At 46.8% G+C, this 27,853-nt stretch overlaps 1 protein-coding gene across 2 annotated transcripts in view; it reads right to left on the minus strand.

The window, feature by feature from the left end:
* LOC111851501 (leucine-rich repeat-containing G-protein coupled receptor 5) overlaps positions 1-27,853 on the minus strand; it is a 53,969-nt gene that overhangs the window by 11,300 nt on the left and 14,816 nt on the right. For both annotated transcript variants that reach the window (XM_023826499.2, XM_023826491.2), the window contains exons 2-8: positions 18,291-18,362; positions 14,061-14,132; positions 10,496-10,567; positions 5,346-5,561; positions 3,572-3,643; positions 861-929; positions 695-766 (exon numbers count right to left, since the gene is read on the minus strand). In XM_023826499.2, the coding sequence (XP_023682267.1) occupies positions 695-766; positions 861-929; positions 3,572-3,643; positions 5,346-5,561; positions 10,496-10,567; positions 14,061-14,132; positions 18,291-18,362 (645 nt within the window). The remainder of the gene's footprint in view (positions 1-694; positions 767-860; positions 930-3,571; positions 3,644-5,345; positions 5,562-10,495; positions 10,568-14,060; positions 14,133-18,290; positions 18,363-27,853) is intronic.

Consider the following 27,853-nt stretch of genomic DNA (forward strand, 5'->3'; position numbering starts at 1 on the left):
TATTACCAATGTTCACTTTCTGCTCAACTACAAGTATAAAGAAGTTCTGTAATTCTTACTCATTTCTATTGAGAACAGTTGCTACTCATTACATTTTGTATGACCAACCAATTATCCCGCAGACACATATCTCATTAGCACAATAACGCAAAAAGTATTTTACAGATCTTTTTCAAGATTTTGCAGACACCTCTTATGAGTGAAGACTTGGACTTTTTTGAGGAAAATCACACCAAAATTGTATAAGTGCTTCATAGTAATAGCAAGGAGTAAAGCAGCCTCAGACACTTGATCTTGTTAATGTGATAACTCAAAAAGTACTTGTTGTTCACAGGTAGTTTTGATAGGAGAAGGTCTGGAACTCTTTTCATTTTGAGACAAACTGCATCAAAACCAATGTTGCTTAGTGGCAGCAAGATGAAGGGTGACCGCAGAAATACACTTGACAGTATGAACAATCAAAAAGTATTTCATGGATCTTATTACCATGTCATAAAAACATTATACACCATTTTACACAAGCTCCCACCTCAGACAGGCATAATTCAAACTGACATACATGATAATACCTTAAACTAAAAATATTAGTTAATTATTAGAAAATACTAGAAAAGTCATAAACGTGTTGCTAATTCATAGGTTAATGTTGAATTGGGGAACTTTCGGTTGCTACCTATTTTAGAAGAAGACCTACATTGTGAGGAGAGAGGGGTTTCCAATAAAGGCATGCTCCGGAATGGACCTGATGTTGTTGCTGTGAAACCCCCTGTAAACAGAGAGAAGATGATGCGTCAGTCGTGTGACGGAGGTTGCTGACATGGTATCGACCGGTGCCGATCAGAAACAGCGTGAGGACTTACAGCTCCTTCAGGTTGGACAGGGCTTTGATCGCAACAGGAAATTCGTCCAGGTTGTTGTAGTTTAAATCCCTGCAAGACATAAAAGCTGTCTCATCTTTCTACACTTCCGCACAAAATTAGCAGTCTCATTACACAATGCTGATCAATCATAAATATATAAATATGAAGTCACTAACGTAATGGCTTGCAGATACAGCTGGGATAATACTGCAAGTCGTTTGTTTATTATTAAAATGCATAATGCTTAATTGCATCGCAAGCATGATTCTACTTATTGTTTACGCCAAAAATGTTAACGATGGGCCTGGATCCTCAACCCAAGGGGTGGAATGGAAAGTGAATGAATTAATGAATGGTAATAATGTGCTACAGTCTTTTCTTTGGGGTTTGTTGAAATTCAGAACATTGCCGAGACTTAATTTGCCCCTGCTTCTCATGCGTATTTACTCATCCTGGTTTTTCCCCCAGTTAATTACCCAGTGTGTCTAAATGGAGCTTGATAGAGGAAGTAACTTAAACAAACCATGAGTACCAAAACAGGAAAAGAGTGGGAAGTATCGCTTGGGGAACTTCCTCTCCCTCAGTGCAACTCTGCTGCTAGCCAGAGTTAGTGCAAGGCTAACTGTAAATAATCCAGTGCAATTCACTTTCCTTAGGAAGGCATTGAGAAACCTCCGTATGAATTAACTCTTCCTCCCTGCCTCCCTCCGGGTAAACAATGCAGAGGTTCTCACAGGGCTGCCTTCCTGTTTGTAAACAGCCGAATCCTGAGCCGAGCCAGTCATCGATTTGCTGAAGTCGTGGAATGTCATGCGCTCCCTATCCCATTTCGGGATGACCCTGACCTTGATGAGCCGGAGAGGTCAAACAAGGAAACGTGACAGTTGTGTTTCCCTCTTTTTACAGGCCCGGGACTGGGGACTTTGTTTTCTGAGAATCTGATGGTGCCAAGGTTGGGAGTGGGATATGACGCACAGGGAAATGATGTATCCCATACTGAACACCGAAAACAACAAGCTATCCCAGTTAAATGACATCTTTCCAACAGCCAGTCAAACCGGATCAAACTAGATCAAGCTGGATATAATGAAAATTGGATCGGGAATTGAATTTTCACAAGGTTATATAAAAGATCGTGCAGAGGCTCACAAACTTCCCAGGCGACACTTATTTTATCACTAAGACATCCTGTACTGGGACGATAAGTCCTTCCTTTCCTGAGCCTGGCCTGCGGCCCCTGCCCTGCCTTCATCTCGTGTGTGGGGCTATTTTCTTGGGCCTCACATGCTTTCAATTACGCACAGTGATCCCTCTCCAAGGCACAGGTGGCCTGTCAGGCACCGGCCTGGACGCCTAAGGAACTCCCACAATGTCAATGCGGCAAAACGGGCGAAGTGCAATCACGAAGAGCAAACGGCGTCAGTCTCAGGCGGAAAAGACGGGAGTTTATTCAGGGGGCAATTTCAAGGTTTCTGTGCGATCTGCCCCATGAAATATAAGACAAATATTCTTTCAGATGTTTACGAAGCTCATTCTTTGGACAAATGAGTTGTTACAGCCTTCTCTGAGTGCTGCTTTCATATCGCAGTGAAAATATTTAGAAAACATGCAGTAATTACAGGTATTATAAGATATTATACATGTATTACAAAAACCAGGGCCACACACTAAGATCAACGTTCCCTGAACGAGCTCCTCATAGCGAGGAACTCCTGCACGTTTAAGCTTTGAAGCTGCAGTGATTCATTTGGGTAATATTATAACCTCAGAAGAGGGACTTCTCACAATGTAACCTGTCATGCAAGCACTCTATGGGAAACTATGTTTATTTTATTTGCTAAGCTTATTTGCTAAGCAAAATAGCAGGAATAAGTATCCACTAAAAGATTATTCTTTTGAACTATCTCTCAGTTTAATATCTGTAACACAACAGATGAATATTCACATGGAATTCAGTAATTCTGTTAAAAAATGAAATTTAAGACCTTAAAAACTAAATTTTAAATGTAATATGAACGATAATGTGATATACTGGCTTATATGATAGTTTGTATGTATATGCTTGAAGGTCATTTAAAACAATTCTCCTTCACAAAGATGACGTAAATGATCGCCCCCCGCCCTCCCACCACCTGCTGGGCTGGGACACCCCCCTCCCTGTGCTGAATATGTTGCCGCTGTCCAGTCATCTGGTCCCATTAGTGGGACACAGTGTGGGGGGCAGGCAGGAGGTGCATACCCCCCCCCCCCCCCCCTTTCTGCGCCTTGAGCCACATTCGTTCATTTTCTCACAAACGCTTCCTGTCCTGTTACTGGCTGTGTGACATAATCATAAATCCAACAGGAAAAATACACAAATTTAACTTTGATATTATTAGTTTACCAACAATTTTTATCATGTGACAAACCCACTTCTCTTATGTGACCAGCTGAAAACAAACAACATTCAGAAAAAAAACTGATCTCCCCTCTACCCCACCAAACACACCACGTGATGTGTCTTTAAAATATCCCCCCCCCCCAGCTGAATATAAATGTTGACCTGCATCAATGAGTTCATAAAGCCTAATAACATAATACCTGTTGGCTATTTTGGCTACACAAGGCAAAATCCCTTCCCTTGCATGCTAGGGCGAGGTAACATTTTTTATGCCACTTTCTGAATTTTAATGAAAACGTTTCAAATTTAAACAAGTCGGAGGTCAACTCACAAAGTCTCCAGGCTCTGGAGCCCGTCAAAGCATTTCTTTCCCAGGGAGCGGACTCTATTGTTATGGAGATGCCTGTGGAGACACATGAAGAGAACAGTCAGGCGCACACAATGGGCACAGAGGGCCCGACGAGCACTCCTGATTGGCTGAACACTGAGGGCCTGGCAAACACTCCTGATTGGCTGAGAGTGAGAGGCAGAAAAAAACAGAGAGGGAGAGAGAGGGGAAGGCGTCCTTCATGCCACACCAGGAGCAATCATTCCATGCTCGTCACTCCCGCCATACGGCACATGTCAGCATTGGATGGCCCAGAGGGAAACAAACTGGAAAAACATTCCTCCCACTGCAGAGTTACAGGCAAGAGGGGCACTTGTGAGTGATTTTGGATGGAAAAATCCAGCATCTGTAGATGCACAGGGCAATTAATCACACAAATCTGAATATGCTCAACAGAAAGCAAAGCCTCATGCTACAGCAACCTGGCTAAGACATTTCAAAGAGAACTATTACACTTTCCTAATCATTTTTTAAATTCGTATTATGACTTACACTTAACTATTATGATCAATGCCTATTATAACAAATAGAATAAAATAAGTAAAAATACACTGGAGAAAGACAAAATGATGTTGTTTTTTTCCACTATCCTGCCAAACAAGCAGGGGGCCAAAGTTAGACGAAATCAGTCTGGATTTATTTGCTTTTCCATTGCAATTAGAGACTTGGAATGGGGCACAGACCCTAAGGTGGAGCCTCAGATTTGTAGATTATTAAGGGCTGTACACAGTGAAAATTAAACACTTTTAATTTCACACTGATTACTCTAAATTCCCACTACATAAATATCCAGAAGAAAATTGATGTGTAATTCATAATCGCTATATGTCTAATAGTGTAATTAAAGTGGTGTGATTTTCAGCTTAACTCTGCTATGACCCAAGATTTAACTCATCCGAGAATGCAGTGTTTCATGGGCCCGGCTGACAGCAATCTAGGTTGATGTCTGCCTGCTGTGGAGTTAGGTGGACACTTTGTCATATTTTGTCATACTTAAGATGGTGAAAGTAACGCAAATCCTTATGGGACAGCTTGCTATGGCCCAACAATGGAAAGCTACATTGCAAGGAGTAATTTTCCAGTCGGAGCACGTGAGGTCCCTGGTGTTCCTCCAGAGCAAGGACATCCAGGAAGCTCTCTGGCACTCCTCCGGTGTGTCAAGGAACCGTGAGCCTCGGGTAGGACTCACCTATCCCATCAACCCCTAGCATCAAACTCCTATCTCAGCAGTCCCACATTACTTTCAGCCTTAATCCCAGCACTTGCGCTGGTAATGGGACCACAGACTACTGGAAAGAGTCTTAATCCGTCACAGATCTTAATCTTCCGTAGCAGCTGAGAGGAGGGCCTACTGTGAGTTTGAACAGATCTTCCATGGCAGACCATAGTGTATTCCAGAATCTAATAAGGTAAAAGCCCAGTGTATGACAGAAGTTATTCAACCCTCACCTGGAGCCAGTGTTAGGAAAAATAAATGTGAATAAATCCATAAAGATTCAGCCTGTCAGCTCAACAATATAATTCAAAGGCTGTTATGTCAGTGGGAATCTTGGATCATTGGATTTGCTTGCTAAGGGAACTCCTTTATAGAAGTATCCATTTTCCTGATTTTGCCCTCATTGGTGAAGGAAAAAGCTGTCCATTTCGGATCCCTCATCCCATGCATCAGGAAACCACGATGAAGTGAAACCACCATCATCTTCCCTGGAGCACTCACAGGACAACCAGGCTGGAGAGGTTGGAGAAGGCGTGGTCAGGGATGTGGCTGATCTTGTTGAGGGCGAGGGTCATGGCCTGCAGGGAGGGCAGGCCGCTCAGCGCCTGCACGGGCACCTCTGTCAGGGCATTATCGTCCAGCCACAGGTGGCGCAGAGACACCAAGCCCTCGAAGCACTTTGGGGGCACGTTGTAGATGTGGTTGGCATCCAGGCGGCTGGAATACAGAGAAAACCGTTTCAGGCTAATGAATGTCCTCAAACTCAAGATTTAAGATGATTACACACAGGGCAACTTTTTGGGCAATGTTGCCAATCAGGTGAGACAAAGAGCAACTCATCGGGATCCGGATGATCACAAAAAATTGCCCACTGCCAATCAAAGTTTTACAAATAGAAATTTGTTGCCCAATATCATTGGGAAAGTGCCAGAGCAACACTGGTCTAAATTATTGCCAAGCAACATTGCTCAAGAAGTTGCCCTGTTAATGGGCAACCATACACCAGCAGCTTTTACTTATTGGACTCCACTGAAGGGTTATTAAGGAACAATCTAATTTGCAATTTCTTTAATCAAGTTAACCACGGGGATTCCTAGGATCGTAAGACATCTGGGCCTTAGCCCTGAGACCTGATTTGCCCAAGGGTCATCATGTTGAATTCTCCTGCTATGAAGTTATGATGAGTTTAGCACTATGAAGGTTTTGTGAAACACAGCCTTGGAATTGGACTGTCGTGATGTATGGAATTCTCAAACTGGAAGCACGGTTGTTAAAATGTCTGAGCCAAACAAATCATCGGGGGCTCATTCGGGTTCATTGGGGGCATATGAAGCTAACCCAAAAGAAACCCTACCCATGCAACTCCGGTTGGCTTCATCAGCCACAGATGTGGACTGCTCCCTCCTGCTGGAACTATGCTTTTCTCCACAAAGACACACAGCTCAACATAAATGCCATTCTGGAAACACTAAAGTCCCAAAGGAGTCGTCCAAGAAACCGGCTCTTTAGTTTCGTGTCTGGACATCTTCATACTGGATATTGTTATAGCCAGGTGAATTTGAACCTGGACGCGGAGTACGACAGGCACTTACGCCGTCACCGGTTCACGGCAAACGGTGGAGGATCCCATGTGATCGAAATACAGGGTGAGAATCAGGCCACTAGAATGATAGCTACCAGCCCCCGAGCTCAAATCCCCGGCTGAGGCAGAGGGCTGCTGGTATAAAACCTCTATCAGGAGGGTTTGGCCAAATACCAGGAGCAGGAAGTACTGTAAATGCAAGCGGATAATAGGTCCTGCCAGGCCAGTAAAATCTTCTGCCATTCTGTAGTTAAAAAAGCTGGAACAATCTGAGCATACCCTGTTACATTTGGTTTCACACTTTGGTGCTGAAGGGAACATCAGGCCTTGGACATGAATCCCAGCACATGTGAGCAGAGGTGGTCACAATACAGGGCGTTCTGACTTCTTTGCTTGTGGTGTAGGCCGCATGAAGGGAGTTTAGGAGTTGGGTGGGGTGGGTGGTTTCGAAGGGTACGCTTTCCAAGACTAAGTAGAAAAGAAGTCCCGTGTCCTGTCTGTGCTCCAGAATCACACTGGGGTGGTTTGGGTCTGACAGGGGTTTTAGAAATTAATATCACTTGTCACCATCTCCCAACACTACGTTCTGTTTCCGTGTCATACTAATAATAAATATTAAAAATCCAAAAGTTGAAGTGCCTTGCTCTGAGTGACTGACTGGAATGTGCTGAGGCACACCAAAAATAAATCGAATTTGTTCTCTTTCAAAAAAAAATGTTTCCCTATTATTTTGCGTACAAAGATATTTAATTAAAATTTGCTCCGGGCGTGTACAAGAAAGCGTCGTTCCTCTGTGCGGAAAGAGTGGCCGGGGCACATTCATAAGAAAGGACCTTTGAAGCGGTGGACAGATAAAAGGACAGCAGTCCCAGCTTAAGTGGTTTGGAGACAGGACTCCGAGTGTCACTGCTGCTTTGTGGCTTTGTCTGTGCTGAATGGAACATCAGCACAGGAGCCTAAATTAGGTAGAGTGTCTGGGAACCATTGATGGTGAGGGCGGGGGGGTGAGGCTAGGATGTGGGGGTGCACTGGAATGAAAAGACAGATTCAGGGAAAGCACGGTGCCCTTCAATCGGCGGACCTTTTAAACCGTCCTCGCCAGCTGCATTGCATCACTGCCATTGTTCCCCTTTGTGGATTATTCTGGCAGGAGTAACGGGTGCGAGGCTCACAGTACAGGCAGGCACGTTCGGGCGCGCGCCGCAGAGTTTGCCGGTGTGTCATTCGTGCTCCATGCTGGAAGTCACCTTCTAATTTATTGCTTCTTGTCCCTCCATCAACACATCAATAGAAATACAAAAGTTCCACCCTCAGCGACATGGGTCTCTGGCTTCTGATCCTCCTGCCCACCAGTGAGGGCAATTCTACAATTTGTTTTAAGCTGGGGAATGGCATAAGAAGGGCCATAATACATACAGAGAGGCCTACATTATCATCAGCCAATGATATGTTTTGAATCAGTGAGTGACTAGCAGAGGGCACTCCAGGGACTAATCAGCTATCAGCTGGGCCCTGTGGCCCTCCCCTTCATACGCCCCTGCTCACCAGGTGGTCCGAGTGGAACTGGCTATTTCCTCTTCATCTAATCAAACTTCTCATGGGACAGGATCGTCTGCCTGTACCACTGTAGTGGTAGCGATGGTGGGGGGGGGGCGGGCAAATGTTTGGGAATGATGTGAGCCCCATTTTCATCAAGTGTGGGACGCACGGGGAAGCGCCGTAACCTGAGCCACTATCATCGCGACCGTACTCCAACTGTTCATGGGTGTTGATTTGGACCACACAGCTTGGTCTCATTCACAGCCCATTCGCACGCTGGTCGCTTCAGTCTGCACACTCATGTCCTTCTGTAACCTGTGTGTTTCATAAATAAATGAGGATATTCAATACAGGATCATTTTTAGAAAATTTGCAGACAGTTCTCATTTCCTAAATGTAAATTTCTTAGCGGTGGGGGTTGCAGGATGCGGGACATCTCCGATCAGGGAGGTCTGTGCATTCCTTGACTGCATGGTAGTAATTTCCTTAATTTCTCGTGTTGACATTTGCTTTAGGGACATAGCTGTTTGACACAGTCCTGGCAGCGGCGTCGCGAGCGTGTTTGTGAGCGAGCACGAGCTTCCTGTCCAGCGTGTGAACTTCAGACTGGCACTAGTAAACAGCTGCCATCTTTGTTTAACTTGGGCCCCTGCACCCGGCCTGGGCCACAGTAGACATATCAAACAATCTGCTGGTGATGACATGATAAGATGGACAAATAGGCTGTAAGAGAGGCCAAGAACTGTCCAATGGGGCTGATTATGGGCCCAAAAAGTCGTCCAGGACAGATGTGTGTGTGTGTTTGTTTGCGTGTGTGTGGTACGGTGGGAGACGCCCTGAAATTGTTAACCACTTAGCTCATTTATGAATGAGATGGAAAATTTAATTTGTGGTTTTCTAAATGCTACTCACTGGTGGTTTTTTTGCTTTTACATGTACTGCACACCTGCTGATATAAGTGAAGTTCACTGTACTGGAAAAAAACGTTAATAATGGTAAATTAATGTTAATGATGGTAAATTAATGAGAAATGTGGGCATGGCGCCACGCCAATCACTGCCAGTGCCTGGCAGGTGGCACCTGATTTCTGCCAGCGAGGATGGCAGGCCTCCACTAGAAAAAGGCCCTTCTCCCTGGGGCGTCAAGGTTCAGCAAGCCCTAAAGGACACATCATTATGAAGTGGCCCCACAAACGCCACGCTTTGCTGTCGAATTGGTGTTCACCGCTCCCCATTCTGATTGCCCCGATCAGATTTCACTAAATTACAATAAGACCTACCTGGTGGGTCCTGAGCACCCCTTCCCCCCCAATCCCAGTCACTCATGTTCAGAAAATTGTCCCTGAAACATCTCGGCCTGGCACGTATTGCTTGCCCTTTCAGCACTTCTCCCATTGCCCGCCCCCCCCCCCCTTTGTGGGGTTTATATCGCACTCCGTTAACGGGCGGCCTTATCTCGGAATCTACTGGCTCCTCACACAGCTCAAAGCCAGTTTTGTCAAGCCTGCTTGGGGCTGCTGCGAAGCCCTGTCGACTTTAGCGCTTTCTCTGAGACTCTGTGGGGGTAGATGTGGCTGATGGCATCTCTAGTACACATCACGCATATTATGTTATTGATAAAACCTAAAGCAAAGACAAGTACCCAATCAAATGGTTAAAAATGAGTCTGAAAGCCCACAAAACAAAAAGAAAATACTGTGTCCGATGAATTACAAACTTATTTGTGTTTTTAAATTTGTAGCTCTGTTTAGTCCGAAGGGCATACACAGCAATTGACACGTTCGTCCTCCACCTGCCGGCACCTGTGACAGTATCCGCCCGCTCAGGCCTCTCCCTCCCTGCACTGACCACACAGTCTGTCCTAAATTAACGGTCACCTGATACCTCTCATTCTCGTCTTCAGCGCCGAGGCGCCCTGCTCCTGGGGCCTCATTCAGAGCGGCGCATTTAGGAGACAAAGGCTCCCAAATAGAGGCTGTCATATCGCTGGAGAAACCCTGTAGTACATGCGTTCGGATCCGGCCCGACAATAATAGCAAGTCTGTTCGCTTGACCTACCTAAGGACAAAATGCGCATGGAATAATGTGATCTTAGGCTGATATTTAGCATTTGTTTGGAAAAAAATAAAAGCAAGAAAGGGTGGATTCCAGCTCAACTGTGCTGAAAGGCAATCTGCATTCACCCGCCTTATCTCGCTGCTTCTTCTTTTTCTCCATTGATCAAAGGTATGCTTTCTGTAGAGCCAAATTGATTTGGACTCTGTTCCAATTTTTACCTCCCCCTTCCCCGCCCCCCACTCCCAATGTCCCATGTCCTTCATTTCATGTGATAATTAAAAGAGCTAGCCACTTAAAGTTCCTGGGCTGAATGAGTTGAGATGTCATTCTGCCGAAAACCAAGCTGACAGTTTCATTGGGCACAGGGATTCCTTTAAGGCTGGGGGGGGGGGGCAGAGGAGGTTTAAAAGCAGGAAGTAACTGTCATCCTACTTGATGCAATTCCAGTGTGATCAGTTTCCTGAGGGACTCACAGAGACTGGAGGTAGCGCAGGTTCTGTAGGGCTTCGCTGGGGACTTGCCGGAGGTGGTTGTTCTGCAGCATTCTGTGTGGAGACGGGGTGGGGGGGAATGGAGAGCAGGTGGAGATGTCGTCACGCACACTTACAGCCAACGGGGGCAGCAGGCAGCACAGTGGCTGAGAAGGTGCATTCCCTATTCTGGGCCCGATCCGATCCCCGCTTGTCCCCTTGGGCAGGACACTTAAAGCTAATCACTTTAGCAAACATCCAGCTGAATAACCAGGTCACCTAAGCTGCAAGCCATGCAATTTGCACCAAGGGCTTGCAACGGTGCAGGACTTTACACCAACCCGCCCTCCCCCGACAAAACAGGCAACGTCTCAGTTTAGCAGCACAAATATTTTGCGGTGACTGGACAAACTCAAACTCTATCTTTAGTCCGCGGTATCAAGCTAATGCGAGGGACCACGTCGCATGTTGTTCTTGGCACACCCTCCTCCATCCAACTTTGCAAATCAGTAACCATGCGACGCCGATCCAGCAGGGTTCGCCGCACATATTTTTCGTGCCTTTGTTTAACCAGCACTGTTTGCTCCAACTGTACCTTTGGCTTTGCAGATATGGGAGCTACCCTGGATAAGAGCTGGAGAGCACTGAGCACATATACTTAACGTGGTCGTTAAATTGCAGTGTCTATGGTTGGGGAAGTAGGAGGCTTGCAAAGGAGCCATCTACAACCAAGTGGTGTCTCCCAAGGACACCAGTGACCCCCTGCTGGTGGGAGGGGGAGCAGTTGGTAGAACAGCCACAGGAAAAGTCGAGGCTGAGCAGACCACCCTGGGGGGGACCAGTGATTGGACAAAACATTGTCCTCTGAGACCTGAGCACCAAAGCCTCTCAATCTCCCTCTTGAGACCTTGCCTGAGGATCTGAGCTTCTCTGTTGTAATAATGGCGATGACCATCTGAACAGACAGTCCAGGAATTATGTTACAATATTTGATGTGTTTCTCTACAGTTAAGCGCGTATTATGCATCCATCTTCTGTGGGCCAGGTCCCAGGAGGCCTGGAGTCTACTGCGGCAACATGGGGTGGAAGGCAGGGCCACACCCAGGATGCATGTCCATCACAGGGCATACATGCTCCGACACTTTGGACACTTAAGAGAAGTTGTCCAGACTAACCTCATATCTATGGACTGCAGAAGGACCGGCAGTAAACTCATGAAACATGGGACTGAAACCACCGAAGCCTGAATGTGAGGGGCAAGTGTGGTACCCACTGAGCCAACCTAAATGGGTACTAATGATTTTGTTTGGCGGGGGAGCTCTGAAGATCTCTAACTGTGTGAGAAGCGGAACATGTTAAGCATCAGAGAATGGCGAGCTTGCTTGGCAACAGGTGGCCTGATTCTGAAGTAGCAGCAGCCTACATGTTTCTGCTGAGTGAGCAGCCATGGCGCTTCAGCCGTTTCCTGCGATTTCTGAGCAGTCCTAACAATAGAGTGATAGATACAGATTAGTACAAAGGCAGGGCCTTGTCCCATAGCCTCATTAGCCAGCAGCTACCGTTGGCTAACTGCACCTCCGAGTCCTTGGCTAGCTCTTTTCTGTTTGTTTTCACTATTTAAAAATTGATTACATGGAAAAAGTAAAGCAAGTCTATCAAATTCTGAGAGCATAGATAAGGTCACTTGAACATTGCATAATGTTTTTTATATCAAAATGCCAGTAAATCACTGAATATTTCACTATGGAAGAGGTTGGTAAGAAGACTTAGATCTTAGGAAAGACTTTAATGTATGGGTGGTAATACATCCATCCATCAGTTTTCTGTACCTGCTTGTCCTATACAGGGTCTTGGGAGTCTTGGGCCTATCCTGGAGGCTACGGGCACAAGGCAGGGAACAACCCAGGATGGGGTGCCAACCCATGGCAGAGCGCAGTCCTACATGTACACCTATGGGCAATTTGGAAATTCTAGTTTATCTTAGCATGTTCTTTGGACTGTGGGGAGAAACCAGAGTTACTCGAACTGGGGTCCCAGAGGTGTGAGGCAACAGTGCTAACCATGACAACGGCATGCTGTAAAATATATGGCTCCCGTATTTAATCTTGCTGACTAACCCTCCGGCCATTTAAACAGCCCCCGCCCTGCTCCTTTCAAAGTTATCAATTTTCCATGGAATAACCGGATCCAACAGGAAACGGAACTCTGCTGATATTTCGCCCCATATTCCTGTGGTTGAATGTCATGATGAAAAAAATGGGGCACTTTCACAGGAAATTTACTTTTATGCTGTGGAGTAACTTCAACGTTTGTTTTGCACGTCACAAACAGGGTTTTATTTACTTTTACGAGTGCCACAATGAAAAGCCAGATGGTTTTGTACGGGGTGATAAATTAAATTGTGCCTCTAATCTTACCATGTGCATGTAAGTATTAAAAAAGGAAATCTACAAGAGAGGGACTGTAAGTGATTATTCCGCAGTCTTGATATAAAAGGGTTTTTTTCATTATTGAAGCATGTAGGAATTGCAACCAAACATTCAGCATTTTACTGGGTTTTCTGTTTAGCTCTGGGCCTCGTGCATCCACAGAACTCGATCTGCTCTTTCATGAGTATCACCATTACCTTGCCGCGGAAACTTACATGTTAGCCCATAAACAAGACCCGAGTTAAGCACGGCTAACCCGGGCTGTAACCCAGAGCCCCCAAAATGTAGGGGGCCTCAATTTCTATTTCTGCCTGTTATAGCAGCATTTTAGGGAGGGCCCAGAGGCCCCTATCCCCCCTAAATTCAGCCCTGCGTACAAACATTACACTAAGATCTAGTGAGATAAACCTGATGACATCAATTCAAGTGTAGGAATTCAATCTGAACTCAAATCAAAATCAACAGATGCTTTCCTCATTGGGATTAAACCTTTCCTCTGTAAAGTTACATCTTCCAGTCCACTACAACCATATTAATGGGTATTATTATATATCTTGGGCAGAATCCGTCCTCCGAACTGAACACAGTAATCAGTGAGGGAATGGGGGTTTAACCTGTGTCAGGACACCTGGTTTGGTGCTGTGATTCTGACACGTCAACGTGAAGAGTCCAGTGGCGCTGGCCCCCGCTGCCAACGGTAGCCCTTCAGCTGCACCACAGAACATTTCCAAATACTGCACAAATACTGTATTCAACCCCTGCCCAAGTGTTTGTTTAGCTTAAGAAGCCAATGTCAAGGACACGGTCTGCCCGACTACCTCTGTTCTTATACAACTCATTCTTGAAAATTCTTCCATTTCCACATTCCCTCCTACAAGAAATTTAAACTACTTCCCAGTTATTTTCCAGAGATGAACTTGTTCTAACTGCTGTAAAGATCCTTCATATAAGAGCACTTCCAGAAACTCAGGATCCATTAAAAATCATCAGATCTCGATCCAACGTCTTTTTTTTCTTTTTCTGGGGAGGTGGGTGATGGACGACGGGATCGGGAGTGCACCTTCACCTTGGGACAATTGACCCCTGGGGGTGGAGTGGGGTGGTGGTGGTGGTGGTGGGGGGGGGCGGGGGTCACTTACAGCACTTTGAGGTTGTATAGGCCCAAGAAAGCCCCTTTAGTGATGTGTGTCAGGTCATTTCCTGCGAGACGCCTGTAGAGGGTACAGGGGAAGAAAAAGAAAAAAAAACAATACATTTTTTCGTCATGTGGAGCTCATTTAACTGTGAAGAGAGGCAATACAGATGCCGTAATAATAGGTGCCAGCAGATGAAAAGATCCTCACCCCCCACCCACTACCAACATCTCTCTGATAAAGGGACAGTTACGTTTTCGCAGATTAATAGCAGTGGAAAAGGCAACAGAACAGTAAATGGATTTATTATTAAGGGTCATCTGCAATGTCAGGTCCATGACTATGTCTGTCCCTGGATAAACACTGTAAAATGTTTGTTACCCTTGTTACCCATGTAAATTTGACAAAAATTGTGAGCATACTTAAAATCTAAAATCCACAACAATTCAGCACTTGGCCATTGGCCGTGTCATCGCTGGCCTCTGAGCTGTCTCCATCCTATCGCCCCGTGTGAACAGGAAGCTGACCACAACCACAGCCAGACGTAGGGCTGTATTGGGTTTCTCTTTACAATGCGAGCGGGACACGGTCCTGTGAGAGCAGCCTTAAATAAACTCCATCCGTCTTCCATCCTGATTGGCCAGCAGGGTCACGACAAGCCCGGAGCCTATCCCGGGAGCCGCAGTGTCAAAGCCACCTTAACACCTACCTCTTATACATTTCAAAGGGAAGGTGAGTTCAGCACATTTTTCACGAACAACCCTGCAGAGAGCTGCAGATAATCCAGGAGCCATGGAGTCTAGTCCAGGAGACTGCTGTGTCCTTAACTGGCGGACGGTGCCCGTTACAGAACCAGGCATATGCTTCAAGGTGAAACGCAGGTCAGCGTGCCCCGCCATGTGGAAAGTGAGTGAAAGAGAGAGCTGATGTCATTGCTGGTCAGGCACCGGCCCTCCCCAGACACTTTGCAGCCTCCAGCGATCGTCCGCGCTCCCGTGGAAAAATATTTCATGACTCAAAATTCTTCACGACACCGGGACGTGGGTCAGCCCACACCTACGTTCTGTCGCCTGAGTGGCACTTGTGGCGGGCCAGTGCTGAATGCTGGGTACGGGAACAAACAGCAGCGAGGAGGAGGGCGAGGTCGGTTTGCGATCGGCGGGTTATGCACACAGTTCACGAGGTCCTCGTGGTCATTCGACTTCTCACCTATCCTGGAAAGGGCTGACCTGATTTGGCCCGAGAGCTTGACTTGGTGAAGAACTGGTGAAAGTCACACAGCGACATGGTAATTGGAAAAGTCTGCACTCTCCATTTACCAACAGTGAAAAATCGAGCAAGAAAAAAAACGTACTCACGACAATCGGTAAAAGGCGATGAATAAAACATGCGGATTAAAAAAGATTCTAATTGTCAACATAGAAAAAAATCTGTAAATAAAGCAGCAGGAACCTGAGCTTTCTGATTCCATTACACCGGTGTTTCCCAGTCTGGTCCTTGGGAACCCACAACAGGTCCACATTTTTGCGGGAGTTGGAAGGGAGCAAAAACATGGACTGTTTGTGGGCCCCGAGGACCGAATTCCAGCTAGGAGACCAGTGAGACCTTAAGGCATCGATTATTCCCTCCCGCCGTAGCAAACATGGTTTACTAGGGAAGCCAGACTCAACCAACCAGAAAGCTACCTAACAATTTGATCCCTCTAATAACTGATAGCTTCTGAAGCAAACCATGCGGAGCTAAACGACAGACTTCAGGAAATTCTGGGAAGGAGGCTTAGACCCCAACCGCAGCGTTGTCCTTACTGGAGCTGCCGTCTGCTCGGCTCCCCACAAACGTTTTTCGAGATAAACTGGCACAAACTGCCCCCCACGTCTGGATTTTTAATCCGGGGCAGCGAGCCGTAGGGGTCTGATGGAAAGACAAAGGCCAGCGGGTGAAAAAAAGCAGCCCATCCCCCTCGGGAGGCACACGCTCCACAGCGTGCGATCGAGCCAGAGTAGCGGACCGGTCGCAGCAAGGGTGCTGTGTTTCTACTCTTTGCGCTGTGGTAAATGAGTAAATAAAGAGTGTTATTAAATTTCATAATTAGTGGTTTAACTAAAGAGCAAGTGCCACGCAGTCAGACAAGGGCACCTTGAAAACGGTTCCATATGGGGGAGAGCACGCCATTAAAACCAGCCACCTACTGTCTTTCAGTGTTTCCCTGTGAGACTGAAACTGTGCTGTTACATCTTAAAACAGCACGTCCCCCCCATGCCATGTTTCCCACTGCAGAGTATGTAGACTAATATTGGCTCCGTGCCTATTTCATGGCTAGCTGGCTGGTGGTGTGCAGCTCAGTGCATCACTGATCTGCACCAGTGTCCAGAAGGTCGTGGGTTTGAATCCCATGGATCTAAACCCCACCCCTCTATCCAGCCCCTATGGATGGTGCACAGTCCTGCTCTGTAACCCAAACTTTCCTCACACGTATGTCTCTTTAAACAAAAGTATCTGCTTAATAAATAAATGTAAATGTTAGTTGGGGTCTGTCCGAAGCCTGGAAGCCCCAACTCCATGCAAGCAATTAATTAAATTAAGTAATTAAGAGCCAGTCGAACAACACTCTAAGGGGCTCCCGGAAAAGGCATCACTGATACAGACCATTCACAAGACCTACATTTTTTGTCCTGTAATTTGCAATAAATTATTTTTGTTACGCTTAAAGACAAATGCAATTAGGTTTAATTTCTCAGATGTGTGCAACCTGTTGCTGATACTGCAGAGCTCAAGGTTTTTGCTTCCCCCCAAAATGAAACCAGACCCCAACCCCCCCTCCCCTCCCCCCCCCCCCCCCCCCCCCCCCATACCACACGGTCTTTGCAGGCCAATATGGGCTGTTTCAGGGGATGGGGGGACTAGGATGTCTTATGTAACTGAGCACCTCCCAAGAAGGGGGCCGGGCCCCACCTCCCCCACCTCCCTCCCCCCCATGCATGCGTCAGACGTTCTGCTATTTCATTCATACTGGGCCCACTGCTGCCTCCCTCATTTCTTTCCACGGGACCCGCAGCCTCGAAGCCGAGGGGTAAACATGCAGCCTTGCAGGAATCTGACTGAGCTTAGAGAGGTGGGGGTGCAGGGGGGGGGGCACCCCAAACAGCTGCTTGGCAAACTCACCCTGCTCCATGGCGTTTACTCCCAGTCAGTGATGCTGGACTGGCCCCACGCTTCAGGCCCTTAATACCCCCGGCATGCATGAGAAGCCGAAATAAACAATGCCCCTCTTTTTTTCCCTTCCCGTGCTGGTCTCTGGCTAGCGCCTGACCACTTAAACATGGAGAAATGGGTGCGCTTTCGCTTTCCAGGCCAATTATTTATAGATTTTAGGAGAGGGAGGATGCAAAGGTTTGGACCGGTGACCTGCTGCCCCCAAAGGGAACAGGGACCTGCTGTTGGGGCAGGACGCGGCTGGGATCCCCCGAGAGCGGACCCAGGTGACCAAACTGCCAGCGGCTCCCCAGGCTACGGCACCTCCCCCGGACAAAAATTGACATTCCCACAAGTGACACAGGCTGCAGAAGGTGAGCGAGTAATCGAGGAAAGTTAAATGGGAAAACCAAGCAAATGAATGAGGTCCTACAACTGGCAGAGATTTGGGTACAGTTTTTAATGACCAGACACTCAGTGCGGTGACAGTCGCCTCAAAGCCCCTGGTCAGATCTGCAAGCGGAGGCTCCGAACTTCCTGGGGCATCCTGGGCTGCGATATGAGCCCCGGGTTTTTCCATCAAAAATCAGAAATCAAGAGTTCAGGTTCCCAAAGCTGGATGATAGGCTATGTCGTGGAATGCAGGTTTCTACAATATGCAAAGCTTTTTTTTTTTGAATAGCTATAGCTAAAAAAAACTTAATCAATAAGTTGAGCCAGTGTCACCTCCCTGGGATTCACTCTTGCAGGTTTTCATTACCACAGACACTGTGAGCCAGCCAATCTCAATTACAATATGCTGCCTTTCATTTAGCCAATCTCACATACTGTAAGGCACCACCCATCTCTTTCATGGGGCTAGAGAGTGGCTCCTAATTTTAACATTTAGTGCTTTTGGATGCCTGCCCAAACTTGTTAGCCCGTTTGGGTTTATCAGAGGTTGCTCTGCTGGTTCCAGTGTGGAGGATTCAGGAACAGGGGTTGCCCAATTGGCCACCCCTGCAGGGATTTTGGTATAACCCAACTTTCATTGGATATACTCACAATTCTTCCAGGAAGTGGAGGTTGGACAGGGCGCCAGTGGGCAGCAGGGTGAGGTTGTTCATGCTGAGGTCGCTGTAGAAGGCGGGGGGGGGGGGGTGGGGGTGGTTAGGGGCAAAGAGAGGGAAAGTGTCAAGATTACAGGCCACAACTGCAGCTTCCAGCTGCTCATTCCACACATTGTGGAGTAATACTTCCTGGTAAGGAATGGCAGAGGGGCAGATGCCAGCCTGCCAAGGAGCTGGTGAACAGCCATCTCTCTCTGAAATTGTATTCCCATTTCAAAATATTTTCATGGCATGCCCCTTCCCTCCTCCCCTGCGAGTGGATTGGCCAGTCTGTGGGGGCGCGGCCATCAGAGGAGGGGCCTATTGCTAGCAGTGTATGAAGTTTCAGGGTCCATGTGACTCAAACCCTCTGACCCTATTTGACAAGCACCTGATTTCCAGCCAGGGAGAAATGGAAAATGGACTGATGGCAATACATATATAGGCATACTACAATGTCCTGGATTCAATAGCAATAAAGTCAGTGTTTTGGCACAGCAGGGGCCTTATCCAGAAGGGGCCTTTATCAAAGATAGATTGATTCAGGGAGTCATAAAAAATTGGTATGAGATCCATGGTCACACACACACATACACACACAGACGCGCACACACACCCATCCTAATCCTTTCATCATTCTGACACTACAGAACCTGAAAAGCGAACAGCCTTTCAAACAGCTAACTGTGACCAGCACACATACGTTTCCCAATGCGCCGCCGCTATCTCGCAAATTCGCTCTTATCGCCAGTTATAAAGGGGCCACACGGCTTTGAAGTCCCAGGACGAGCAAAACAAAGCTGCTGTGCACAGTCCCTACACACCCACCCCGCTTTACGGGGAGGGGGGGATCCATAAAAAGGGGTGATGCGACACCTCCCGTGCTTGTAATGTCTCACGATTGTAAGAACGGGAGTGTAGAGCCAGGAACACGGACAAAGCAACCAGATGAAGGAACACATTAGCACTTACGGGACTGCTTCATTTAGCCCTCCGTCAAAGGCTTTTTGCACAGATCTTAAAGCACTATTTACCCTTCACTCAGTTGTCTCACCATGATTTATATGTCAATATTTTTATTTATCTTAATATTTCTACATTTGTTTTAATTTTTTATTCCATTGTCTTTTGTATCTGTCTTGATTGTATCTTTACTTGTATACCTCATGCCACCACCTGCACCGAAGCAGATTCCTCATGCGTTCTGATTCTCAGAACACGGCACCTTGGAGGCTGTCGTGACCTTCACGTTGAGGTGGCTCCCTTAATGACTGACAGCACTAACTAAAACAGGGACCTGCTGACCTTATATGCCTCTGGGGGGAATTGGGGGTGGAATAAACCCAGTCCCTAAAAGCGTGGCTACCCGTCTGGGGCCGTGCCTCATAAACTCTCCAAATATGCTCCTCACGGTCGGCGCGTGATGTTCTTCAGGATGCCAGCGAATCACACCAGGGGTCGTCACTAAGTTGCTTAATTAAAAAATTCCACAGGCTACAAACAAACCCAGCTTCTTCTTAACACCCAGCAAGGGCAATCAGATGAAACTAAAGATACTTAAATTCCCGAATAAATACAACAACTGCTCGATATTCTCCAAAGAATCCAGATAAAGAGCTGACTGATTTAATTATATATAAGTACGTTTTTTTTGTCTTTAATTATCTTGATTGTTTCGAGAGCACACTGCTGGAGTTAAATCGTGGCTAAGAGGCATTTTAAATGATGCATTAGCTGAAACTCAAAGAGCTACATTCGTTAAGACCACATAAGAGTCGATAGTTTGCATCACAGCAAATGAGACAAGACTATTAATTAATAACAGATGCTGGGTGTGTGAGACATGGCATGAAACAGCTTTGTAACCATACATAGCTAAGGCACCAAAGAACATAAAACCGCGAGTTAGGATCCTGTGCCTGTGATTCGAAGACCACCAGTTTGAATCCTATGGTTGGCAGAGTGATGTCACTGTTGGGCACTTCAGCAAGACCCTCAACCCCCAGTTACTCCAGGGACTGTCCGGCCCTGCCTTCTCAATTGTATGCTGCTTTCAATAAAAGCGACTGTTAAAAAATGTTTTAGAATGTTGATACAATGATATACTATATCGGAAATGGGAATCAGATCACGTCAAAACTACGGGCGGGAGATGGAGAGCGGAGAGGAAAGTCAGGTGTCCTCTTTCGCCCATATTTCCCGACGAGCTGCACCTCCAAGCCACATTAACAAGATAAATGAGGCGCGACGCGAAACGCGATCTGACCACAGAGTCCGCGGCCGGCCGGGCCCCTAAACAGGAAGCGACATCGGGCGACGTTAATCAAACAGGCCAAATTTAAGCTGATTAGCTTTAATGGGCAGAGGGAGGGTCCCGGCAATTTCACAGCTCTCTGGGGGGTTTCCCAAGGGTCTAATGTATCGCTGCCAGCTCTTTCCAGGGAAAAGGTGGATTAGGAGCTAAGTGAGACCGCTTGACATACGGCGCCCCCACCCCGACCTCATTCCCGGGGAAGGGGCTCGGCCCAGACGGCGTCCCCGCCTTGCTCCTCGTAAGCAACGCGCCGCCGCGAACTCCACCCCCCCTGAAGGACAAAAGTGAAAACAAAACAAAGGCGGGTATTGTTGCCTGCTGCTCCCTCACTGTCTGGCAAAGTCTAACTGATACCCATCAAAATGGTGTCACTTCTTTGGGGTCGTCTGAATGGTTCATCACCGAGCGGAGCCTGAGTGTCTGTGAGATACACAATAAACCACGGACAAACAAAGAGCTTTTCCTGTTTCTCAAAAACATATAGTGGCTGCCTGTCGCGTGGATCGCCTATCAAAGGAATTCCTGCTCGCTGAATGGGACGCTTTCGGGATATGCTGGGAGAATGAAGATCAAAAACACTAAACTGTAATCATGAAGGTCTCCGGCTGAAGCGCAGCAGATATCCTCCTGTATCATCCTGAACTTCAATCAGACATAAAGGGAAGTTACTTATGCTCATCTCCCTGGCTGTATTTTTCGGTAATCCTGATCCGTGTTGTTGTCACTCACTTATGACCCTGGCATTACAGTGACCATGATATTACAGTGACTATTACGTTACAGTGACTGTGATGCTAGAGTGACTCTGGCTTTACAGTGACCTTGGTTCTTCAATGACATTGAATTTACAATGACTGTGACTTTACAGTGATGATGGGTTTACAGTAACCTTAGCTTTATAATAACCATGACTTACATGGTTACTACATGTAAGTAACTATGATGTTAGAATAATTTTGGCTTTACAGTAGCTATGGCTGTACCATGACCTTGACTTTACAGTGACATTGGATTTACAATGACTGGCTTTACAGTGATGATGGGTTTACAATGACCTTGGCTTTATAGTAACCGTGACTTTACAGTGACTATGATGTTAGAGTGACTTTGACTTTACAGTGACCTTGGCTTTACAGTGACGTTGAATTTACAGTGACTGTGACTTCACAATGATGATGGGTTTTGCTTTACAGTAGCTGTGACTTTACAGTGTATTTGGCTTTACAATGACTTTGACTTTACAGTAACCATGACGTTACAGTGACCCAGGCTTTACAATAACCGTGGCTCTACAGTGACCTTGACTTTACAGTGACCCAGGCTTTACAGTGACCAATGGCTCTACAGTCACCTTGGCTTTGCAATGACATTTACAATGAATTTACAGTGACTGTAACTATACAATGATGATGGGTTTACAGTGACCTTGGCTTTATAGAAATCATGACTTTACAGTGAATATGATGTTACAGTGACTTTGGCTTTATAGTAACTATGGCTCTACCGTGACCTTGGCTTTACAGTGACAATGAATTTACAAGGACTGACTTTATAGTGATGATGAGTTTACAGTAACCTTGGCTTTATAGTAACCCTGACTCTACAGTAACCATGACGTTAGAGTGATTTTGGCTTTACAGTGACTATGGCTCAACAGTGACTTTAGCTTTACAGTGACGTTGAATTTACAATGACGATGACTTCACAGTGATGATGAGTTTACAATGACCTTGGCTTTACAGTAACAGTGACTTTACAGTGACCTTGGCTTTAGAGTAACCTTGACTGTACAATGACTGTGACTTTACAGTGACCTTGACTTTACAATGACCCAGGCTTTACAGTAACTGTGGCTCTACAGTGACCTTGACTATAACAGTAACTGTGACTTTACAGGTATAAGTAGGTTTAGTTTTACAGTGACCGTCACCTTAAAAATACGCTAACAATCCTAGAATAAGAACCAGCATGTCCCTTCAACAACGCATTACTGTATCTGCTAAAGGGGGCAAACCTGGCTGTGGAGTTTGAGTTACACCACAGATGGGACACTAATGGCACATGTGCCAGACTCTTCCCAAACGTCAACTGGAGGGAGCATCTGAAAGCCAAAACTGCTGAAAACAGTATTCCACCAGGGATGTGCAGACAGTAAAAAGCCTGGGTACTAGATCAACCCCTGGACCATCACTGCTTTATTTAAGGTGAAATACATCAGTAATGTCTCACAATAATCAAGATACATTTCATTGGTCAACCTTTCATTGATTATGTACAAATTCATCCATCTTCTGACCACTTTTAACTTACAGGGGGTGAGGGGGGTGGGGGGCACAAGACTGGGGTACACCCTGAATGGGATGCTAGTCCACAGCATGGCACATACATGCACACACACACACACACTCATATACTCCTATCATTGTGGGGACTCTCTATTCATTTCTTTGGGAATAACCCTAATCCTAACTATAATAAACACAAACACACACACACACAGGTTTGTAATTATATCTTTGTGGGGACTCTCCATTAATTTCTATTGAGAAAACTCTAATCCCAACATGACGACCTTAACCCCTACCCAGCCCTAACCCCATAAGTAACCAAACAAAATACAAGACTTTTGACATTTTTTAGTTTTTTGATTGCCTCCACAGATCGTTGGGGGGGCATGAAAATGGTTCCCACAACGTCAAAATAACTGGTTTTTATTACATTGTGGGGGACATTCAGTCCCCACAATGTAATATAAACATAATCCACACACACACACACAGACACACACATACGCATTAACCCATTATGGGAAAATGAAATTGCCTTCAAGATAATTAAACAACTGAAGATGATTGACACTAAAAACATTTCGCTGCATTATAATAAATGTTATCAATGTTAGAACCTAATAAAATAAAGAAGAAACTAAACAAATGTGTATTAAAATATAAAGGGAAGGATATTACCACACAACAGAACCTGGAGATGATGTACTGGCAATTTGTCCAGGGTGTGCTGCAGGGTCCCGGCCCCCTGCAACCTGGACCAGAATAGACGTTCGGGTATCGTACCAGTGCAAAATGTGGATATAATGATGTGTGCCTGCTTCAAGAAATATAAACAGGAAATTCAGTAAAACTGGAAGTATTTCATGGCGGAACCTGAAATCTGCTGGTTCTGACCCAACGGCATTCACAGCAGCGTCTCAGACAGGCCCAGTACAACACAGCAGTGCCGCCTGACTAGCATCTCCTACACTCAAATATTTATGTAACCTTCCCGCACGGTGCCTTAATAATCGCTGAACGGGAGACGGGAGACGGTGAGAACCAGACTTGACCCCATAAATAAAACCATCAGCCCGAGATCAGCTGAAGACCGCCAGCTATCCATGAAATCAAAGCCCAAACAGGAATGGCAAATTAATCAATTGATTAATTGATCGATTAAGTCCCGATTAAATTTGGGTATCTGTAGTCCAGCATCAGTACATTTTCCCCTGCTAATATATTTCCTACTTTGACTGCATAAATATATAAAATTTTATGTACTGCATCCCAAGCTATAGGTGTAGCTAATCTAAATATTTGTTCATGGAAATCTTGAACAACAGGTCTTTTCACTGCTGCTTATATTCAAACCTCTGACTGCAGTGGGGGTCCTCTCTGGTCCACAAATGTGCCCCGTTATTTTTTGTTTGGTCAAAAAAAAAAAAAAAAAGACCTTAGCACCCGACACTAATTAGTACCCTTGCTCTAAAAATAGAAAAGACCCTTTTCACAAGTCAGCTTCTTTAAATAGACCCGCGCTGTAAAAACACGACGCCGCTTAACACATTTTCCACATGGTCACCTAGGCCGCAGTGAGCACACCAGGGTAAATGTGTCAGCCTAGATGGTTCACGACCCCTGATCTGAGCCCCCAGTACACAACATTTCCTTTTAGAATGGCTCTTTCCATAGCGCGGGTTAAGTCCCGCACGGGACAGGCATTTTACCGGGACGCGATGGGTCCAGTTTATTTACGCACCTGTACAGGCTGCGGCTCAGACATGGGGGAAGCTGCAGACGTGAATTAGATCCTTTCTTTGCCAAGATACTTCACCCTTCCAGACGTGTCAGAAACACAGCGGCGGATGATGTTTTTATTCCCGACATCTAACAGAAGCTCCCACATTTACTTCAATATTTAATATTTTATTTATGCACACACTCCCCAGCCAGTCCTGAACGGGTGCATGCAGGCTGCTTGTTTTTCTTGGACAGCACACCAAGCAGCCCCTGATTCTGTACAGGCGAGAGGCCCCTGCCTTCCTTGTTGCTTGCCATATATCCCAGAATGCAGCTGGCCAAGCAGACCGAACACAAACGCAGCATCACCGCAATCATTAGGCAGTCATTACTTCATTATGTTTACATCATTATCCATTTATTACATCATTTATGTCATTATCGGGTTGCCTCCTGTTCAAATACAGTCTTCCATGTATGCGACTCACTCTAGGCGATTCGGAAACTGCAATTCACTTAATGGCGCGTTTTGGGACTGCGTGAGGAAACCAGAGTTCGCGGAGGAATCTTATACGACGTGGGGTGAATATGCATACCCCATGTAGAGAGTGTGGGGGTGGGGGGGTTTATGAAAGCCACAGCCTTGGAGGTGTTGGGCTATAGTGTAGCCCACTGAATCATGGGGGGTAAGAATGAAGCTGTTTACGTGACTCAACCTCCCGATCAACGCTCAGCGGGGAGCGAGATCGCACGTCGCGACACGCACTGCTAATTGCACCTGCAGCATGAAAACATGCGATGGCCTGAGGTCACGTCGTTGTCCCTGTGCCCGTTTCTCAATCAGGAGCTGATTCAAGGCGTACAGAATGAACCTGGGCAGGTGAGGTGTCGTGGGATGAGGGCCCAGTCAATTTCGAACAAAGAGCACCTAAGCGGCAGGGCGGGACGGGACCAGGGCGAGGTGGGCCTCCCACGAGATGGGGTCCGGGAGCCACGGGGGCATGGGGAGCGCAGGGCGCGACTTGAAAGCGCGGTGGCCCCCTTTAATGCGGCGTATTTACGGAGCCCCGGCCCCAAGCGTTTGACTGAACAGCAGCGGGGAGGCCCTGCGCAACGGAGGCTCAAAGGGCGCAAGCGAAGGCCTAAATGGGAGTATAAAGACATCAAGCTACTCGAAACAGACTCCTGGGGGAGGGAGGGGAGATTTAAAGCGGGGGCCCTGTGGATCAGCGCCAGGCTTTGTGCCTCACACGTGAAAAGGCCGACTACAGACAGCTGCCTCTCCCTGGGATGATTTGCACACTTCCCAGCCCCCCCACCCACCCCCATCCCCCACACACCCATCTCCTCACCAACCCCCCACCTTTCTTTCACCAGTTAAACCCCAGAAGGTTCAGCCAAGAGATCGATGGCATGACCCCCCCCCCCCACAAAAAAAGCAGAGTGAGAGATTCAGCAGAGTGAGAGATTCAGCAGAGTGAGTTCACGCCTGTGTCAAGTCAAAAGAAGGCTAGAGGTCAAACCAGACACAATTACAGCCACAAACGTGATGGGGGGGCATACATCAGCACGAGTGGCCCCCACAAGTTACCCTCCCAGCTGCAGGGAGAGAGCTCTGCAGATCTACCTGGAAGGTGAGGGTGTGGGCTGCCTCTTGCTCTGGGCGCACCCCCACCCGGCTCATGTCACTGGTCCGATTAACCATTCCCACAAAGGAGGTTTAAAATTCACCTCCCGGTTTAAAGAGAATCCCTACATCACGTTAAACTCAAACCAAACTCACACGCCTCCCCAAAGAGGGAAAGTTACCAATTAACCACATTACCAAACGGGGCAAAACATAAGCTTCTGATAACCAGGGTACTGGAACCGGGCCAGTTAAAATATCTTGGTACAAAACCAAGGATCTCCAGTGAGTCTTTTACACTTTTTATACTTTGTGCCTTTTTTAAAGTGAAAACAAATTCACAGAAAAACACGCGAGCGATTTGAGGCGCGTATTCAAAGTCACACACTGAAGGAATTAGGATCCACTAGTCATTCGCAGAGAGAGACGTTAATGTGATGGCTATACATGCATGTGAGGCCCCCAGGTGGGGGGCACGCAGTGTCGGTCTAGCCTGGAGGTCCGGTGGCTTCAGAGAAAGGAGGTGGGGGGGCACATGCAGGCCCCCAGCTGAGCAGAGTGTGAAAAACCTGTAGGCTCGGCAAGGAGTGAGATCAAAGAGGTGACTAAATGCATCCGTGGGGCCCGAGCGGGGAGCACTGATGTGTCGTACCCCACCCAGAGAGGTTGGGTGGCGGGGGCGGCCATGTGGGGGGGTCGTGCGTGCTTTGGAATGCCGAGAAATTGGGCCGCTGTCCAAAGAGGGATGCCATGATGGTCGACCTGAGTATACGGGAAAACTGCTGACCCGGTCACTCTTCAGTGGTGATGGCATCAGTGTCCGGATGATTCTCTCTGAGCTCCTTATTAGGAAGGGGGCGGGTGTCACCCTGTTAGCTTAACCCCGCTAACGTTTAGCCCAACCATGAGCGAATCGCGGCACGCGGCCGAATCCAGAGGCATCCCGTGCAGATGTAAAAGGTCACGGATGCTTCTTTATTTAGTCGTGCCTTTATCTCGCATTCATAAGATTCATAACATCTCAGTGCACATCTGGGTGCTTTTACCAGAATGATCCGAGACGTCCCCGAGGATCAGGGCAGCCAGGCCTCCTTCCGGCCCCCGGGCGGCCTGCTTGGGATTACAAGTCTCACGATTTCGGCCATTTTTTGCCCACTGTCATTTCCCGTCCCGGATTTAGAGACCGGCAGTGTGGCCTACATATAAATCCGGCAGGAAGCCGGCGCTCGGGAAGCCCCGTAGGTACAGGGATGTGTCGAGTTGGAAAAATCGCATGTTAGCGCATTTAAAGACAGAGAAATTCATTGCAATATTTATGCTTTTTTAATAAACTCCAGGCCTGGCTGATTTTGGGATTCGTGAGAGCTGTCATCAGTGTGCATCGAACGGCACTACACACACACACTGGAATTACTTTCGTTTAATAGACAGACGAAGAGACGTGCAAACGGCAACAATAAGAAACATCCAATAGTGCAATTATAGGGAAAGTAGTGCAATTATGAGACAAAAGACACGTAAGACAGTCAGAAGAGGAAACGGAACATGTACATATGAGAAGGCATTAG

This window comes from Paramormyrops kingsleyae, chromosome 1 (assembly GCF_048594095.1).
Source record: "Paramormyrops kingsleyae isolate MSU_618 chromosome 1, PKINGS_0.4, whole genome shotgun sequence".
NCBI lineage: Eukaryota > Metazoa > Chordata > Actinopteri > Osteoglossiformes > Mormyridae > Paramormyrops > Paramormyrops kingsleyae.